The following is a 20,450-nucleotide window of genomic DNA, read 5'->3' on the forward strand; positions in this document are numbered from 1 at the left end:
AAACTATAAAAATTAAAACATGGTACTATTGCCAGAAGAATAGGCATATTATGGAACCCAGTAGTTAAAACAGGAGTAAACCACATTACATATAGCAATTTACCAAGAATTTATCACATACTACAAATCAGTGGTAGAATAAAATGAAATTTAATGAATGTCACTGATACGCCTGGTTGCCAATATGAGGGGAAAAATGAATTTAGATCATCTGATACCATATACCAAATATGTTCTTGATATAATATTTAATCAGAGAAAAACTAAACTAATGTATAGAGAAAGGATGAGTTCCAGGCTCAGAAAAATATTTGCAGTGAATTAATATTGCAGTAAGTGGATATTGTCTTCTTACACAAAGAACTTGTACAAATTGGTTAGAAAACACTAAAACTCCAGTGGTGAAATGATGTGTATGCAGTCATCACAGGTGGAATAATGATAGACAACCAGAGAATCAAGATGTTCAACCTCACTGGGAATTCAAAAAAGCACAAATAAAACTGTAACTATATTCTATTGGTTACTCTTTCTAATTTTTAAATATAAAATAATTGCCAGTGCATATATGGGTAGGATGGTGCTGGCATATTCATATTACCATATAGTACATTTGTACTTTGATTTGGGGAGGGAATTTACATTATAACAGGAAGCATAGTGCAGATTTTTTTTGATGAAATCATTGTACTTCTATGAATCTTAAAAAAGTAATCCTTAATATGGAAAAGGTTGTGTTCAGTAAGTTTTTATAGTAGTAAAAGAAAAAATTATAAACCTAATATACTGTAATGTAATTTACACATGAAACGATGTTTGAGTACATTTTGATAGCTCAGTAGACATTTAGTGATTAAGAATTACAGTTAGGAATCCTGTGGGAAAACAAAAATGGGAAACATAGTCACATACCTGTTATGCTTCTCACTTGTAATAAAAAATAAAACAGGTATGAAAGAAAGACTGGAAGAAAGCATATCAAAATGCTAACAGCGTTCGTATTAGTGGTGAAATAATGGGTATCCCACCTCATTTTTCCCAAATTTTGGAATGTAGTTATACTCCTCAGTTTTTTGGTTGTTGCCGTACTGGGGAAAAGTCAGAAACACTTGATTATAGTATTGGTAGATTTTACTTCTATAAGAATGTTGTAGAATATTACTTAGTTTTTTGTTAAAATATTTTGAAATGATTGCTTATTAGGTGGCAGGTACTGTGCTAAGTGTATTACGTAGATTATTTCATATAATCCTCACTGCAGCCTTTTAAAGTTTATGCTATTATTATTTTTAGTTAAGTAGTGGAACCAAGATGCATACCTAGGTGTGTCTGACTAAAAGCAGTCCTCTTATCGACACACTACTGCTTTCAAATATGTAAGTGAGAAGCATCGAAGTAACGTTTTTCTTGGATCTGCCCCGTGGAAATTCAGATACAGCAGGTGGCACATAAGGGTCTTCATTTTTAATAAACAAGTCAGGTGACGAGGGTGGAAGTGGTCCGTAAACTGCATTTTGAGAAGGAAACACTACTGAACTGCTTTCTATCAAATCATTAGTATAACACACTTGACTCACTTAAGGAAAGGTGAGAGGTCAGTTTGTTGTTTTTTTTTTTAAATCTTGTAACTTTTTTTAGTTAAACCAGAAGTTGGAACTCATAATAAAGTGATGAGACTTGTAGTGATATTCTCATATCACAAATCAGAGCTAATAGAGCAGAACCACGTTTGTATTTTGATTTCTTTTTCCCCAAGGAATCTAAGAGAAATGTAGCCTTTTTCCTGTTTCTAGGGTCTTCACTTTGTGAATGAACAATGAGTTTCTTTATGTGTTATGTTATGCGTCTGTTATTTTGAGTCAATTGAGTCAGTTCTTCTATTTGCCAGAAAATACGTATCATGAAAGAAGAATTTTACGGATCTAGAATCAAGTTTATATAGTAGTATATTCTGAATAATATGCTCAATTACTGTTGAATGTGAAGGGAAACTATCTGAAATTTTTATAGCACTACTTAGTAGATCATAAAGGGGTACAAATTAGGGTTTTTTTTTTCCATTTTAAAATAATAGAGTAAGGTATGTTTATAATGCATTCTAATAATTATTGCTTTAATTGTGTAAAGGCATTTCTTTTGAAGAAGCTCCTGTTCTCTTCAGAGAAGTCTTCTTGGAGGGATTGCCCAGGTATGGTAGTGGTCTTCTATAAACTTTTCCTTCACCTTCTAATTTATAGATGATCTGTGCAGCTTTCAGTGGCAGTAGTTTAACTGAAATTATTTATCTTAAAAAATAAACTATAAACGGGATATTTTTTCTTGAGGTTTATTTTTTTCAGTGTTTCAGAGATTTTCATCAACAGTGACTCCAAATGTTAATATGTGTATTCCCAAATTTGGTTTACCCAGGAGGTCTAAGACAGGATAATAGAACTAAGGACAAAAACCTTTGGCCTCTCACTAAAAAGTGGTGCCATTTCCCTGAACTGTTAAATGATAGCATACCATAAGGAATAGTCATTTGTGTTTGTTTTGTGTTACTTAGCTCTGAGCAAGAACTGAGTTGTCTTTGTATTCCTGCAGCTTTTAGTACAGTGCCTTAAACAGTGCAGATAACACTGCAGATATCTCTGGATTAAACTGCAAACGAGCTGTTCTAGCTTCTGCAATATGAACAGGTCAGAGAGCTGTGTGGTGCTACCTGATAATAACAAACATTTGCATTCCACTTGACAGTTTACAAAGTCTTTCCTTCAGTAAGTGAACAATTTCCTGGGAACATCACAATAACTTCTGGAAGAATGGTATAATCCTAGTTTGATATATAAAGGCAAAACAGTTTCCATTCCAAACCATACCCTTAGAATCTTCTAATGATTGTGAACTTAAGAGCTGAAGTGTCACTCATGTATTTTTTATTAATTAATAGCTGAAATGCAAAGTAAATTGTAGAGAAGAAACCAAGAGATACTATTATTAACATCAGTGTTTTATTTATAAAATTTGTGATATTTGTTATACAGGAATATATTCACATTGATAAAATATATAGCATTGTCATAAATGTAAATGTCGTGGTGGTTATAAAATGACCTAATTCTTGCCTTTAAAGAACTGCTGATCTATTAAGAGAAGTAGAATTCTCCCCCTAGCACACAATTTTACATAGGATGTGTACACATCATATCCCCTTTGAAAGTTTCAGGGGCAGTACTACCTTTGGAGAGCTATACTGCTTGAAAAGGGGAGGTGGCTAAGGCTCAGGAAGAAGTTGTCTGAGCATTTTCTGATTGCCCTTTTCTATAAAAGTCTAATGTCCAAATCACTGCAGTATAGTATCGGGAGCTTCTGTATTATGCAGCATAACCATGATGGCGTCTGCTAATGTAAAGAATTGTGGTATTGTATGTGCTGACTATGTATTATCTCATTATCCTTACCCCTTTGGGACAAGGAGACCAAAGACATTAGACTAACTCAGAAATGAGGAAAAAATAGAAGTCTCAGCAGGCCCTCACACTGTGCTTGGTTCTGCAGTCAAGGAGACCTCATGGCTCCAGGGCTCCCATTGCAGCATAAGGAAGGGGAGCGATCAGTACCAGGTTATTCCAAGTAACGTATTCTTTCTCCTAATGTTTAATTCTTCATTTTTCAGGATTCTTTTTCTAATTAATGGCAATATTTAATAGTGATGACATACTAATCCTCAAGCACATTGTTTTTTTTTTTTTAAACAGATTGTTTATTGGGGGGGAGGAATCCTCCACTTAAAATGCTTGAATTTCATTATTAAATTAAAACAGTCTTAATATTGTTATCCATGACAGGATTTTTTCTTTTCAGAGAAAACCATTATAACTGATACTTTGGTTATTTTTAGAGGAAGAGCGGAAGGAACTCCTTTGTCATACCTTATGTGATATTTTAGAAAGTGCTTGTTGTGACAACTCTGGATCATACTGCTTGGTTTCCTGGTTAAGAGGAAAGACAGCTGAGGAAACGGCTAGTATTTCTGGGAGTCGTGCAGAGTCTAGTTGCCAAGTGGAACATTCTTGTAAGATACATTTTTATTTCCTGAAGTAAATTTCTTGTACCTTTGTTTTAATAAAACTATTGAAAATTTTAAAGAAAAAATATTTTAAAATTTTCATAACACATCTCTTTTTTTAGCCTGAGCTTAATTCATGAGCCTTATTATTTTTCATTTCCCTGTCAGTTATTTTAGTTGTTGGAGGATATTGCACTTACCGTGTCATTTTTAGAAAAAAAAATTGCATCTTTTAAACTTTTCTAAAAGTTAATTTCTGCTTGATGACAATCTCTTCGGAGCTTTGGAACTCTCATTTAAAAAGTTTAAAGAACATAATCCTACTTACTTTAGTTTTAGATGCTTTAATGTTGGTTTTCTTAGTATTGGAAAAAAAGGATTTTTGGGGACATTAGAAAATTTCTTAAATATCTTTAGTTTCTTAGAGCAGAGATGGGTACATTATTCTTCATTACATATTGTTTCTTTTCCTCCTGAACTTTTTGGACATTATGTAATACAGTCTACATATATGGATCATTTTAAGGTAGTTTTAAAAAAAGGATTTTAATTATTCCTTCATTTAAGTTTTTTTTTTATTATTATTATTTAAAATTTCTCTATTAGCTATTCTTATTCATAAAAAATATGCTGTGGAATTTAGCCTTTGAAAATTCTTATGCAATCGACCTCAAAACTGCCAGAATACACTAGTAAAATGGAGACTTCTGGTGGTACTGAAGGTAGATAAAGAATTGCTATTCCTGTTTTACTTTTCAGGAATTCTCTTGCTAGTGTGTGACTTTTGATAATTGGTAGTTCCACGTGCTTATATTGAAGAAGTGACTTATCCTACCTATGATGCATTCCATTAACTATCATCTCTGCAGAAATTATTTTTAAAGAAATTGGACACCTGATTTATAGAGAGTAAATTTTGATTACTCATGACATAATCTCGATTTCCATGTAGGATAATCCCTGAGGCACTATTGTCTCCACAGGCTGAAATGACTGATATGTCAGCGTCTTCTTTCTCCTGCAGTTATAGGGGCAAATTCTACTAGGAGTACATTTGCAAGGAATAATTTTTAAAATTTAAACAGTTGAACGATGTTTCTGTTTGAGGCCTCTTTAAACATAGCCTTTCAAAAAGAATTTAACATACTTTGAGAGTTGATGATGACAGTTGAAGAAAACAAGTGGAAAATATTCACAAGGATGATAGTCAAAAATCTTAAGGTTGGCTTTAAAATATTTTCCAGGTTTTACTGGGTTTCATGAAAGCGTGTTTAATAGTTGCATTTAGGACATTAAAATTCTGATAGAGGAACAGTTGAACTAATTAAAAGTTGTTTTAAAGAATATCTGCATAAAGCCAATCTATATATTAATATGCAAGAAAATAGTAAGATCTTTTAATATTTTTTGTTAGTATTTTTGTAGTACACTACTTACCAATGGGGCATACTACTGTACATTTTTGTAGGTAGAGGTTAAATCGCTCTAGGTTAAATAGCCTCATAATGTATTAACTTTGGTACCTGAGTAACTAATTTAGGTGGGCATATTAGATTTAATTTCTCTTCAAAAAACATAGTAGTTTTCCAATTTGCTTTGCCCCATTTTAAAAATGGATATGAAATAAAACCATATTAAATCTGTTTTTAGGACTGTAAAAATTGGAAAAGTTTTGTTAACTGAAAATTTGAGAATTTACCTTAGATGTTGACAAATGTAAAGAACTTACATTAAAGTTTTTATTCCGTATAACAATCTTTTACCTGTTCTTTCCTTTGTTCCCAGCTATGTTCTTTTTCTTGTGTTTTATATTTTTTCACCATCCTGCCTGCTAAGCTTTTTATTTTGCTTGCCTCTTTTTTCTAAATTACTATCTTTATGTCTACTTTCATAGTGTATACCCAGTAGAATTATTTAGGTAATCAAGCGCTGCACAGCAAATTAGTACAATTTGGAAAAGGTTAGGTCGAATTTTTATTTTATACTGAAATTTTACATGTGAGTTGTTTTCCCCTTTGTCAGTAGTACATTGTGCACAAACATTAATTTCATTGGCTTGTGTGGTGTGTGTAGTTTTTGGCTTTTGGTAACGCACACTTGTTTGCAGTAGTGAATGCTCAGGTTCAATTTCAGTTTGTTTCCCACACATGTCAAAAGCTTATTGAAATTAACCCATTTGGACTGGTAAAGATTTTTAAAAGTAGTTTAAAACATTTGAAAATTAAAATGATTTTAAAACGATAGCCTAAAGAAACATTTTTAATTGTAATTCAAAAAAATCCAAATTTTGAATTCATAATGAATTTATTTCATTCTCTAGTAAGAATATTTAAAGTACTAAGATTTGCCTTATAAAATATATATGAAATTGTTCATTGTGATAAATTTAGAGTATCTTGATTCATGTATGAGATCTTTAAAGATGTTATCTTTGTAAAGGGAGCCAAGACTCTCTGGATTCAAATCTCGGCTCTGCTGTTTGTTGCGTTGTGCTCCAGGGAGGCTTCTTCTCTGCCTTAGTTCCTCTTCTGTAAAATGGGGATGATAGGGTTGTTAGAGGATTAAATGAGATAAGACCTGCAGAGCATTTAGAAAGGGCTCTGGCACTTGGTATAAAGTGCTACATAAACATTACCTTGGATTTAAATGATTTATTTCCTGTTTTTTTTTAATTTATAATTGTACTGTATTAATGATCATAATCTAAATAAGTTACTGAAAACTTCTCTAACAGTTGTACAAACAAATGCGGAAACAAACTTAAAGCTGTCGTTGAACCTGTGTAGTTTCAAAGTGCTATGCCTTTTTATACACATTAGTTTAATAATTAAACATTAACCTAAAGATTTTATGTTATAAAGAAGGAAGATTAGCTATGGTGATTTTATTTGGATCTGTGAATTGAAAGATTATTTAAAAGTGCAGGACACATTTCAGTGATGTGTGAAGCACTCTCAATAATTTCTCATATTTTATATACTAGCCTAACTGAATTGAAAATAAATGTTTATTTAATTACCCTCTACATTCTCAGTAGTATGTCCATTTTAGTTATAATCATGGTAACTAAGATCCTGAAATATAAATTTGTGTTATAGTAAAGTTGAAAATAAACTGAGAATTTTAAGGGAATAAGGAAATAGGGAAAATTTTGATTGCTTGAAAGTATTTACAGCCTGCTGTGTGTATCTTGTGTCATTTATTTGCCATGTGTAGTGCTGAAAAGTGTCTTTTATGTATAGCTGCCTTGGCTGTCGAAGAGCTTGGCTTTGAGCGATTTCATGCATTAATTCAGTAAGTAACATTGGAACATTTAAAATACTTACCTTGTGGACACATTGCCATTTTAAGTCTGTTCATACTGTGGAAAGGTACTTAGATTTATATACCTGAGGATTAATTTGTTTTCAGTTCTTTTTAATAATAATTTATAAATGTTTACTTAAATTATTCTGATTCCTAAATTAGCTAACTACCAGAATACTTTTTTATATTAAAAGCTTCTTCATCATTACAACGAAAAAAATCATTCTAGCTTAATGTTTCTCTGACCTGAATGAATACAAAGATTTCTAATAGTATAAATATTTGAATTACTGTTTCATTTGCCAAAATATGCCTTCTATGATTCTCGTCAAAAGTGCCGTATTTTCATTAGAGCGTTAAACTTTTTATTGTAAAAGGTAAGGATAGCTACATTGATAGAATTACAGGTGGCACTTGAAATACGACATTAATTTCTTTTAAAAGAAGCCACAAATGTACACCTTATCTTTGGTATTCAGATATTTATTACATAATTTTCAGGCTTTACAGAGTCAAGTTTTCTTTTTTCTTGAACACTTCTTAGAGCTATTTCATTCTTTAAAAATGTATAATTATTGTAGAATTTATTGATGCCAGACAGTTCACCTAAGTGATGAAGAGTTTTCCTGCCAAGTAGGCATTCTATTTTAATGGTATATATTTAGCGACATTTGTCAGCAATAGCTTTTGCTTTTAGTGGCTAAATTTGTATTTGAAAATTTGAGACCCAGAAATCTCATTTGTACATACATAGTTTAATGTATAAGACGATTTAAAAATATTCCCATTTGTCAGTGTAGTCATTCTTGTCATAATACTAACACTTAATTCTTTTTTCCCCCTAGAAAAAGATCATTCAGAAGTTTATCAGAATTAAAAGATGCTGTCTTGGACCAGTATTCAATGTGGGGAAACAGATTTGGAGTATTGCTTTTTCTGTATTCTGTGTTACTGACAAAGGTTTGTTTCTTCTGGCTTTTATTAGAGTTCAGTACTGTTTTTCATGCTGTGATGAGTAATTTTATTTTTCATACTCTTTCTAAATCTCAGATTAAAAATCTCTTAGGCTGATAATAAGGAATCATCAAGTTCTCTTTCCTCACCACTCACTTAGTACCTAACCACTTTCAAACTTAGTTTTACCCCTGATCTTCTGTGTTATAGAGGTTATCAGTAATGTTCTAATTATGAAATGCACTCAGTTCTTCTGAATTTTATTTTCTTTCATCTTAACAGTATCTTGCATTTGACACCTTAATGCCTTCTGGAAGCTCTTTCTGATGCTCAGTCCCTCTCTTAACTTACTGATAAATCACTGTGCTAGTTCCCTTTTTTTAATGTCTAATGATCCCACTTCCTCTCCCCCCCTTTTTTTTGATAGCTTCATTTTCTTCTTTCCCTGTTAACTCCTCTTTTCTCTCCCCGTCTAAGTTTTTATATTGCAGAAGTTTTCAGTCCCTGTCTACTGTGTGCTTTTTCTTTTATGGGCATTTTATTCTCTCAACTTACTTTTATGTGGTTAATTCCAGTGTGTACACTTCCTGTCCTACCTTTGTTTCCCCCAACTGCTAATCTCCTATCTCTAACAGCCTGTTAGTCTCAGTTGAGAATCCTGCTAGATTTACCATGTCTGCTATCAGACTTCTGTCATTTGACAGATGTTTATTGGGCATTGACTCTCTGCTAAAGGTTGGAATTATGAGAGAAACAATTTTTTTAAATGATTCCTCTTCAGTACTATAAAAAATAAATTGACACATTAATAATTCCATGATGACACTGTTTTTAGATGTTTATTTGTTGCATGCACAAAGCATGGGGGGGAAATAGAAGAAGGTATGTCTGAGTCTTAGGTTTGGTTTTCTTTTCTTTCTTTTTTTTTTTGGTGGAATCAAGGACAGACTATATAGTAGGGACGGTGTGGTGGGTATAGCGTCTTGATGGATGAGGAAAAGTTTTCTAAATGGAAAAGCTGTGGGAAGATTTTCTGAGCCATGGAAACAGCAAGTATAAAGGCATAATGAATTTGGGGGTGTAACACCAGAAGAACTATAAGGAGTTCAGTATTATTACTGCAGCATAATATACCAGGAAGGCAATAATGGGAGATGAGACAGTGCACTTACGTAAAAAAGGCTCAGAATGTGAAGGGCCTTGTAGTCTGAGCAAAAAATAACTGGCAGTCTCACCTGGCCGAAATTAGAACGGAGCAAAAATTTTGGACACGGTAATAAGATCTTTTTGTTGATAAGGTTCCTTAAATTGAGGTTAGAGTTGTACAAGAGGGAGTTGGTGGTGGGGTTGAAGACTAGAGTCAGGAAGACAAGAAAGAGTGGTTACTGAATAGTGAACCTCAGCTAGGGCAGTGACCGTGGAAATGGAGAAGAAAGCATATTTAGAAGCATGTTCTAAATTTGGAAATTTAAAAACATTTTCGGAGCACGTTTAAGAGAAAGAAGCAAAAGTACTTTGTAGTTGGTTAGATGTGAAGAGCAATGAGGGTGGGATCTGAGATGACTGATCTCTTAGGAGTTTGGCTTTGACTGTTCATTATTCCCCCCATTTTTTATTCTCAAAACTTTTGATACCTCCTCTTCCCTTTACAGCCAATAAACCATCATGTCTAGTTGTTCTTACTTGAGCTGGTCTTTGAGATGATGTCCCCTCCCTCACCAGTGATTGTCACTTGTTCTTATTATTGCTTTTGGCTTTATCATGGCCTGCTTTGTATTGTTTACAAGGCAGCAAGTGCAAAATCTCATACTTGTTTGTATTGTCCTACAATATTTAATCCTTAGAAATGGCCTTAATCTGATAGAACCAGTGGTTAAAGTTGGGTGAATAGCACGGTGACAGGCAGTTACTCTTTGTTCTTTCAGGGCTGATGAAATGAAAATGACCAGGTCTTGTACTTACTTAGACTTCTGGGGATTTGGATGCCCTTTTGAGGAATTAAAAAAATATCAGAAAATTGGTTTTTAAGAAAATAAGTTCCTGCCCTCCTAGTTTTACACTTTATTTTGTCAGTACATGTTTAAATTACTGATATTTCTGAGAATGCACAATCAACTCTGTTTTCTTCTGTACCACTTAGACATTTTGTATATTTAAATAGACATCGCTATCAACACTCGTGTATGTCTTTAATACCAATAAGTTTTTTAAAAGGCCTAATACTTCAGATGCCTTAGCAGACATATTAAGTCTGAATTTACTTTAGCCTGAAATTAAATGAATATTAACTCTTAGGATTTAATAATTTTCTCCTCCCGAAACTTAAACATCTCTCAGTACCCCTTGCACCAACATGCCGTGAGATCTATTACCCATGAGACAGTCAGTGCTCTTTGTATAGAGCCGAGGAAAGAAAAGATATTCTTAGAGGAGCTCCTTCTTAACTATTATCATCTCATGTGTTCTCCCACATCAAATCTGGATAATTTTTTGGGAGAAAAGTTACTTAAATAAATGTGTTTTACTCATTTATAGTAAAAAATGGTCAGTTTGTAAACTACTGTAATTTTCATTTTTAGTTTTTAAAATAAGTCAATGAATTTTTTGGTTCCTTTAGGGCATTGAAAACATAAAAAATGAAATTGAAGATTCAAATGAACCTTTGATAGATCCTGTATATGGACATGGCAGGTAATTAACTGAAATCTGTTCTCTCCCTACATGGACTTAAGTTTTTAGAAACTTGACTTAAAGATAATCTGAGTCAGATACTTCCGTCAGTGTTGACAGCATAAAGTATGTGGATTTGAGTAGTCTGTGCTTTATGCATTGCTGGCTTTATGTACGAAATGATAATTTCCACTTCACATTTATGTATGCATTGCACTTACCGTGGCACATATTTTCTTTAAAGATGACAGCGGGTGGTATTTTAACAAATTCTGCTTTATGTTCCACTTAATTTTTTAATGAATTTTTAAGTGTATCCTTACCTATTTGTAAATGCTTTCCTGCTTGAGGGAAATATTTTTTCCTTATTTTTCTCTGAAACCGTTCCCCCAAGCTCTTTACAGTTCTATTAAAATCAGTGAAGCAGTGATAGTTAACCCACTCTATTGCATAAGTCCTTCTCTTTAGATCTTTGTGCCTCCGATGTTAAAATTCAATTGACCATCAAACAAAAAATAATAATTACATATATATTTATAGATGATTGTAAATATTAAGTTATTAGTCTAAGTAATCTTTTTTCCATCCATTTAAACGTGGTATCTTTTTTTTTAAACGTGATATCTTAAAGTTGTTAAATTTAGATGAATATATAGAACAGTAGATACCGTTGTGATGATACACTCAGTGATACATTTCGAAAGCTGTTGTTCAGTTGAGTGTATAAAATAAAAATGGAAGGTATTCCCTAACTTTGTTTCTTAACCAACATAATGTAGAAGTCGTTACTTTATGCTTTACCACAGGGATCATTTGATGTGAAAACTAGTTTATTCATGCTTTAATTACTTTTAAATTTTTATTAATAGCCAAAGTTTAATTAACCTCCTACTGACGGGACATGCTGTTTCTAATGTGTGGGATGGTGATAGAGAATGCTCAGGAATGAGTAAGTATATTTTTTGCTGTGTTTACTCTTTGATGAGGACTATTTCCTTAGAGTATGGTTGACTGTTACTCATCTACTTAATGGCTCTGTGTTACTTAGAGGTTAACATAAGTGCTTTAATATAGAAGAATCCTTCCCTGTCTTCAAGGCACTGTCACTTAAAGAGTGTGCAATGGAGTTTGGAGGCAGACAAACTTGGATTCAAATTCCAAGTGTAAGACTTTAGTCAAGTTACTCCTCCCACCTTTAGTTTTCTCTAGTATAAAATACTAGATGGGATTGCAGAACTAACTTCATTAGAAGGTATAGATCTCTTTTTATCTATAAATCTAGTACATATTTATCCAGTGGTATCTGTAAATCTCAGACATTATTGCATTTTCTTTTTTTTTTTTTTTTAAAGATTTTATTTATTTATTTGAGAGAGAGCACATGAGAGGGGTTAGGGTCAGAGGGAGAAGCAGACTCCCCGCCGAGCAGGGAGCTCGATGTGGGACTCGATCCAGGGACTCCAGGATCATGACCTGAGCCGAAGGCAGTCGCCTAACCAACTGAGCCACCCAGGCGCCCCTATTGCATTTTCTTAATATTGAGAATTACAAGTAACGCATTTTGAAATATTTGGTGAGTCTAGTGGTTTTTTCCTATATTACATTTAGTGTGTATAATTTCCTTTAAAATGCTGGGCAGATTTAATGTTATCTGAGAATTTTAAACTACCACCCCCTCCACCACACCTCCATTTCTGGTCTCAGTGATTTCTTTGCTGTAGTTTCGTGCGTTCCCAGGGACCTTGAAGTGAAACACATTATTGGCCAGTTCATCCACTTAAGAGCCGATAGATAGTTCCGAATAAAATTCCCTTCAGCTTATTACCGGGTCAGTCTAAATTCGGTTATTTACTCATTCAACTTATTATTTTTTTTTTTTAAGATTTTATTTATTTATTTGACAGAGAGATACAGCGGGAGAGGGAACACAAGCAGGGGGAGCAGGAGAGGGAGAAGCAGGCTTCCCGCTGAGCAGGGAGCCCGATGCGGGGCTCGATCCCAGGACCCTGGGATCATGACCTGAGCTGAAGGCAGACGCTTAACGACTGAGCCAGCCAGGCACCCCTCATTCAACTTATATTAACTACTATGTATCTCTTTTTGGAGTATGTAAAGCATAGGATGGGAAGCTTCTGTAGTTTCTACAGTTCACAAAGAAATTTATTTATAATATTTATATTTTATAATATTATAAAATTTATAATAATGAGATGAGACTGTCACCAGATAGCAGAAGCAAATATTATGATTGAGTTGCTGCTTTTTACTCCCATTTAAATGAGGGAATCTTGATCTTAAATTTGAATTTTTCTCAAATTTTAAAAATAGGTATAGTGAAGAAACAGGAAAGGATATAATATTAAGAGAGGGAAAGGTCAGTAAAAATTATAGAATTTCAGGTTTAAAAGCACCATAGCACAATCCAGCCCTTCATTTATTTAAGAAATGTAATAACTACCTTCCCACCATACATGAGATAAAATAGGCAAATTATTCACTCGTGTTTAGGTTAGAATGAGAACCTAGTTTTGCTGATTTTTGGCAAAGGACAAAAAACTCATGGACAAAAAAACTACACAAGTTACCTTGCTCTGTTTTTTGTAAGTGAGCCCATTCTATTCTTGAACCTCCCTCTGATTCAAAGCTGTGAAGGCATTTAATCCTGCCAGTTAAAGGTATGTCATTCTTTCTTCAGTAATATGCCCTCACCCACATGGCTTCTACACACCCTCTCTTTTTCCTTCCCCCTACGGTTTCTGGGGCCTGAAGTATCTTAGATCATCTCAGATGATCAGGGAAGGAATATCTGGTTCCTGTTGAACTTGGGTTGAGGTATCTCATCCCACCTGTCCCTGTGTTGGCTACTCCTCATAATTCTACAGCTCATAAGTCTTTCCACCTGGACTTTGGTGCATTGCTCTGGCTCTTGATACTAGTTATCATGGTCCTCCTTTCTCTTCATTCTGCAAATGCTCCTAAGACTCTCCTACTTTCAGACCCAGGCTGTTCTGTCTCCCTAGGCTTTTCCTCACCTATCCTCCCATAGGCTTTTTTTCTTGCTGTGAATTTGTTACTTTCCCCATAGAGTATTAGTTACTTATCCAAGTTTTGGTTCTTGATGTGTACAAATTGATTCTTTTCTATTGCTTGAAGTATTAGCTTTGAAAGCTATTGTCTCGCTGTGAATTTTTTTTCAGTATAGTTTAACTATCAAAACTAAGCAATGACTTTAAAGTACTTATCTTGGAAAAGAAAATAGGCAGGGCATTATTTCTTTCATTTTCCCTTAATTGTTAGGAATGTTGACTTGAAGTTGAATTTGTTTTCAGTCACCAAACTTAAAAATCTGTATGTTACTCGGCATTTATTGGATGTTTTTCTGATCTGACAACATGGGAGGAGGTTGTGCTATATGTAATATACAAAGAAAAAGTATAATTAAAGAGTTACTAGTTGTAAAATCCTTAGGCAAGCCACTTTACTTCTCCTAGCTTCAATTTACTTAGTTATAAAATACGGAGGTTTAATGCCTTCCTCAAAGGGATGTTATGAAGATTAAGATCATATTTCTAAAATGCCTCAACTGGCCCATAGGGAGAACTTAACTTTCCCTCAAAAGCACACATACCTAGTCTGGGGAATTAAGAACGTGCACACAAATAACTATAATGCAATGTGAAATGAAGCATGTTGAAACAAAGTATTACAGAGGAAGGAGAAAACTTCTACTGTGATTATGTTGGGGTAAACAGAAATACTTTAAGTAGGAGTTAACATTTTAATGGGGCGAGATGGAATGAGCGAGAGGGCATTTTGTGAAAAATTGCAGGTTGTGTTTAGGGGCTGGAGACAGATCAGACTAGCACCCTGGTTCTTAATCCTGACTACACCTGACCACTGGGGAGCTTAAAAATATGTCCATGCTATGGCCTCAGCCGAGAGTAAATAAATGTTAGGATCCCTAAGTGGTAGAGCCTGGGCATAATAATTTTAAAATTACCCCAGGATGATTCTGATGTGCAGGCAGGTTTGAGGACCAGCAGATGAAAGCACTGGATCTGTGAAGGACACTAGTTAAGAGGAAGGATCATAAATGTGGGGCTGAGTAAGAACTCAGAGGATCTTGAATACTAAGAAGTTTACATTTTAGATGGCAAGCATCAGGAAGACAGTCACTGAAGGTATTTGGAATAGAAGAAAAAAGAGCAACCAGTATTTATGTACTTTGTGCTAACCAGTATGTTTTTAGATATGTATCTTAACTTTGATAGATAAAAGGCGAGCCTCAGATGATTGAGTAATTTGCCCGGCATCAAACAGCAGAGGCATAAACTGCTTTGGACCACATCCAAAGCCTGTGCTCATTCCACCATAGCACGTTCTGCCTCTGTCGGAGAGACTACAGGAAGGTAGAAGCTATAGAATTCAACTGATGAGATGCATGAGAGTAAAGTACAAATAACTAGTAGGTTTTCCGATAAAGCTTATTGAATAAATGAACACATGAAGAAACATGGCAAGCAGACTTGAAGTGTCTGTGGATCTTTTGGTGGCGGAGAAAACAGTCTTTGTCCTCAAGTATTTCATTTCCTTTGAAGAGCGGGTACAGCTACTGATGATGGTCAGGAGTACTCATTGTACAGCAGTGGTGAACATTTATTTAACAGTGCTAAGCACTGCTCTTAGTACCTAATTACTGTATTTTCCCCCCATTTACTCACTTCATTCTGAGAACTACTTTGTGAAGATCATAGAGGAAACTAAGGCACAGAGTGTTTAAGTATCTTGCTTCATTTCACACAGCTTAATAAATAGAGCTGAGATTTGAACAACCGTAGTCTGAGTCCATGTAACAAGCATACTTAATCATTACGATAGGCTGCCTCTTATACTACGTTTCACAGAATCGAGCGCAGTAATAAATATATAAGATGATGTGGGAAAAGTTTATCTTACTAAATTTCATACCGTGAGAGGTAGTTAGTTGCCTCATTTATGGAGAGATTTACTGATTTTGAGAATTTAATCCAAAGATTCTTGTCCATGAAACAGAGTCAGTGAATGAGCCATGCTGTATTTCTCATTCAAGGAGAATGAGGACTAAGAATAGGCTATGAATTTAGCAGTTCACAAGGTCTTCGCGTTACAAGAACAACTGAGGTAGAAACCAGATCATAGGGAGTAAATATTTCAGCCATGTAAGCAAGGAAATTTTACTGGTGAAAGAGGGAAAGTGGAATTGATTGCCCAGGTGAAGAGATGGTGAATGTAGTTTTTGTTTTAAGGTATAGAAATCACTTAAATTGTTTGTTGGCCCGATGTTTATAGCAGCAATGTCCACAATAGCCAAACTGTGGAAAGAGCCAAGATGTCCATCGACAGATGAATGGATAAAGAAGATGTGGTATATATATATACAATGGAATATTATGCAGCCATCAAAAGGAATGAGATCTTGCCATTTGCAACGATGTGGATGGAACTGGAGGGTTACGCTGAGCGAAATAAGTCAATCAGAGAAAGACATCATATGACCTCACTGATATGAGGAATTCTTAATCTCAGGAAACAAACTGGGGGTTGCTTGAGTGGTGGGGAGTGGGAGGGATGGGGTGGCTGGGTGATCGACATTGGGGAGGGTATGTGCAATGGTGAGCACTGTGAATTGTGCAAGACTGTTGAATCACAGATCTGTACCTCTGAAACAAATAATATGTTAAAAAAAAAAAAAGGAGGGGAAGAATGAGGGGGGAAATCGGAGGTGGACACAAACCATGAGAGACGATGGACTCTGAAAAACAAACTGAGGGTTCTGGGGGGGCGGGTGGGAGGATGGGTTAGCCTGGTGATGGGTATTAAAGAGGGCATGTTCTGCATGGAGCACTGGGTGTTATACGCAAATAATGAATCATGGAACACTACATCAAAAACTAAGGATGTAATGTATGGTGATTAACATAACATAATAAAAAATAAAAATAAAATTGTTTGTTGGCCAAGGGAAGGGAGCCACTTTTAATCAAAGTAAATGGGGTCAGGAGTAACAGTAACCTTGGAAAGATGCACAGTTCTTCTAAAATACGAAGAAAGAATGTGCTGAGAAAAGAAAAAGACATTTGAAGTGTGAAAGATTAAAATAGGGAGAACTTTGAAGTCTTCTGAGAATGAATGGACAGAGGTAAAGTTGGAGGCATAAAAGGAGAGAAAGAGTTTGAGTCCACTGCTTTAAGAAGGAGTGAAAAAATGGATCATGGGAGAGATTCTTAAAAGTGCAGTCAGCAGTAAGAGGTAGAGATGAGTTTACATAGAGTGATTTAGAGTGGATCCAACCGGTAAAGCTTATAGTTAGGCTTTTTCCTGGCAGTAAGCATCTATCTGGCAGTTGGAGAGAAAATGAATATTATATATATCTAGGAAAGTCCAAGAAGGAAATAGGGCATTTTTCTTGCCTTTAACTATTAAGGGTATCAATGCTTGATCTGTCATATATTTTTATATATATATATATATATATATATATATATATATATATATATAATATAACGTACAATCAACATATTTTTCCTAGTTTGTCTTTTGCCTTTAGTTTGCTTATGGTGTACATGTATATTGTTACCATTTTTGACTGTTCTAAACAAAAACTGCAGAGAACATTTTTATATATAAATTTTTACATACTCAAATATTCCTATAGGATAGATTTCTAAAAGTAGAATGTGATAAAAATTTAGGCATGTTAATTTTTGTTACTAATAGCTTTATCAAGATAGAATTCACATACCACACGTGATACTATTTAAAATGTAAATTCCATGGTATGTATGTATGTATTTCAATTCTGTGGTTTTTAATATAGTCTTAGAGTTGTGTAATCATCACCAGATCAATATTAGAACATTTTTTTGTGCCCATTTGCAACCACTCCTCATAATCGCCTGCCCCTCAGCTCCTAGCAACAATTAATGTTTTCTGTCTCCATAGATTTGCCAAAACTGGGGATTTCTTATAAATAGTTCTATAGGTAGTTCTATAAGTAGTTCTGTAAATAGAATCATATAATATCTGGTCTCCTGTGACTGGCTTCTTTTACTTGGAGTGTTTTCAAGGTTCATCCATGTTTTAGCATAATACCAGCACTGTACTCCTTTTTATTGGTGAATAACATTCCATTGTGTAGAGAGACCATATTTTATGTATTCATTAGTCAATTGATGGGCATTCAGCTTGTTTCCACTTGGCTGTCCTGAATAATGTGGTTAGTTAGGAATATTTATGTAAGCTTTTGTGAGGATATATGTTTTAATTTTTCTTTGGTATCTATGAATGAAAATCCTGGGTCATATGCTAACTCATATATTTAATCTTTGAAGAACATTTGTAAAACTGATAGATAAAGCCAGATTACCTTCTAAAGTCTGCTTTACCAACTGCTAATGTATCAACTTGGCTTTTAACGATGTAGGGGGCTTCCTGTTTTTCTGTATCCTGGCCAATACTCAGAACCATGCATCTTTATTATGTCATCTTACTGATAATTCACATTTCTGATTCCTCATGAGCCTGTGCTTGATCATCTTTTTTGTGTGTTTGTCAGCTTTTAGTATTTCCTCTTCTGGGAATTGCTTCTTTCTAGCTTTTGGCATTTTGAAGGGAAAGGTTATTGTCTTACTCGCAATTGCTAGGAACTCTTTATAAATTCTTTCTTTTTGTTTTAAAAATATGTTGCAAATATTTTCCCTCAGCCTTTTCTGTCCCTTAACTTTGTTAATGGTATCTTTTATCATACCCAAGTTTTTCATTTTTATAAAGATAAATCATTTCATCTTTTCTGTTATGGCTTCTGTTTTAATTTTTTTCTTGAATCAGTTTTGTATTTCTCCCACCACAATATTAAACTAATATTTCCTAGTATTCTCTTCAAATGATTTTGTAGGCCTTTTTTTTAATGTTTAATTCTTAAATCCATTTGGATTATTTATTTGTGAGTGGTATGGTATAGAGATCTACTTTTTTACTTTTTCCCAAAGAATTGCCTGATATCCTAACTTGTCGTTTCTCCACCTGACACACCTACTTGATCAAATAACAGATTTTCCCATATTTATGAAACACTCTTTGTACTCTTCTATTCCACTAATCTATTTGTGAGTTCTTTGCCAAAACTACCTTATTGCCTAGTTTTATGTTCTTTGATATTTGTCAGCACATTTCCTACTATTATTATAATAAAAATATAATAATGTAAAATTATTATAGCCATTTTTACATTTTTTAGTCCAATTGAACTTCTTTCAGCTTTTTAAGTTGCAGTTTTAAGAAATTCGTGAGAATTCGAATGAGTTATGTTAAATTTGTAGATTATTTTAAAGAAGTGCCATCTTTACAGTAGTAAGTCTTCCCATTTAGATTGGGCTTTTTTGTACCTTTTAATGAAAGTATATAGTGTTGATCATATAGGTTCTATAGTTCCCGAATCCATGTACTTTATTCTACCTCAACTGTTAAACTATCTTTTGCTTCTACGATAGAGTACACATAAACCTGCAGTAGAACTCATCACTTAATTTCATTTTTGCCCACACTCTAGTCTGTCACAGTGGCTAGTGGGATATTTTAAAAACTAAGTCAGATCATGACAGTTTCTCACTTAAAACCATTCAGTGACTGGCTTCCCCCTGCACTTCGACTCTTTACGAAGGCTCTCAAAGCCTTTTGTGGTTTGGCCCCAGTCTACCTGCCATCTGTCTTTATTTTGTACTAATGCATGTCTTTTGAACAGAGATTTTCTTTGCTTTGTTTGCCTATAGATCGGTTTTTCGATGGTCTCTTTCCTACCTTTAAGGCATTCTGTTGTATTTGTGCGCTGTGTTATTGTATGTATTGTACATTTATTGTTTATGTTTATTTGATTATTTGAATGTTTTCTTCATTTTATGGGATTGAGAGAGTCAGCTCTTATCAATCAGAAACCCAGAGCTTGCTTTCTTTTTCCTTTTAATAGAAATCATTATCACAGTCCATCCAGGCTACAATTAAATAGTTCATTGAACGTTGATGAACTTAGGATACTAAGGGAATCTAAACCGAAAATTAAGATCATTTTGATTTTAAGTAATATGAATTGCAATTAAGTGGCTAGTTGGTATACAAATTTGAAGTGTTTGGTTTATCAAAATTTGAGAAGGGGGCAGAAGTGCTTATTTTCTCTATATTTTATTACTATAAAAGTTAATTAGCTGGAGCTAAGTTGCCAGATAAAATACAGGACTCCAAGCTAAATTTATTTGCAGATAAATCATTTTTAGTATAAGTATGTGCCATTCAACATTTGGAATATAGTTTTACTAAAAAAATTACTTGTTTTTTTATCAGAAGTTTAAATTTAACTGGGCGTCTTGTGTTTTTATTTGCTAAATTGGGCAACCCTAGCTATATGTCAACACTGTAGCAACCTGACTTCTTAGGAATATAA

The 20,450-nt window shown here is 34.1% G+C and overlaps 1 protein-coding gene across 3 annotated transcripts in view; it reads left to right on the forward strand.

Moving 5' to 3' along the window:
• The window catches only part of MINDY3 (MINDY lysine 48 deubiquitinase 3), an 85,996-nt gene that overhangs the window by 13,790 nt on the left and 51,756 nt on the right, over window positions 1-20,450 (forward strand). For 2 of the 3 annotated variants that reach the window (XM_035021562.1, XM_035021564.1), the window contains 6 exons: window positions 2,128-2,188; window positions 3,881-4,054; window positions 7,291-7,342; window positions 8,200-8,314; window positions 10,926-10,999; window positions 11,848-11,927. In XM_035021562.1, coding sequence (XP_034877453.1) covers window positions 2,128-2,188; window positions 3,881-4,054; window positions 7,291-7,342; window positions 8,200-8,314; window positions 10,926-10,999; window positions 11,848-11,927 — 556 coding nt within the window. Of the gene's footprint in view, window positions 1-2,127; window positions 2,189-2,232; window positions 4,055-7,290; window positions 7,343-8,199; window positions 8,315-10,925; window positions 11,000-11,847; window positions 11,928-20,450 lie in introns of those variants that run through there. The other variant, XM_035021563.1, reaches the window with a different exon arrangement.

The sequence above is a fragment of the Mirounga leonina genome, unplaced genomic scaffold (assembly GCF_011800145.1).
Source record: "Mirounga leonina isolate KUSES-001 unplaced genomic scaffold, KU_Mleo_1.0 Mir_175, whole genome shotgun sequence".
NCBI lineage: Eukaryota > Metazoa > Chordata > Mammalia > Carnivora > Phocidae > Mirounga > Mirounga leonina.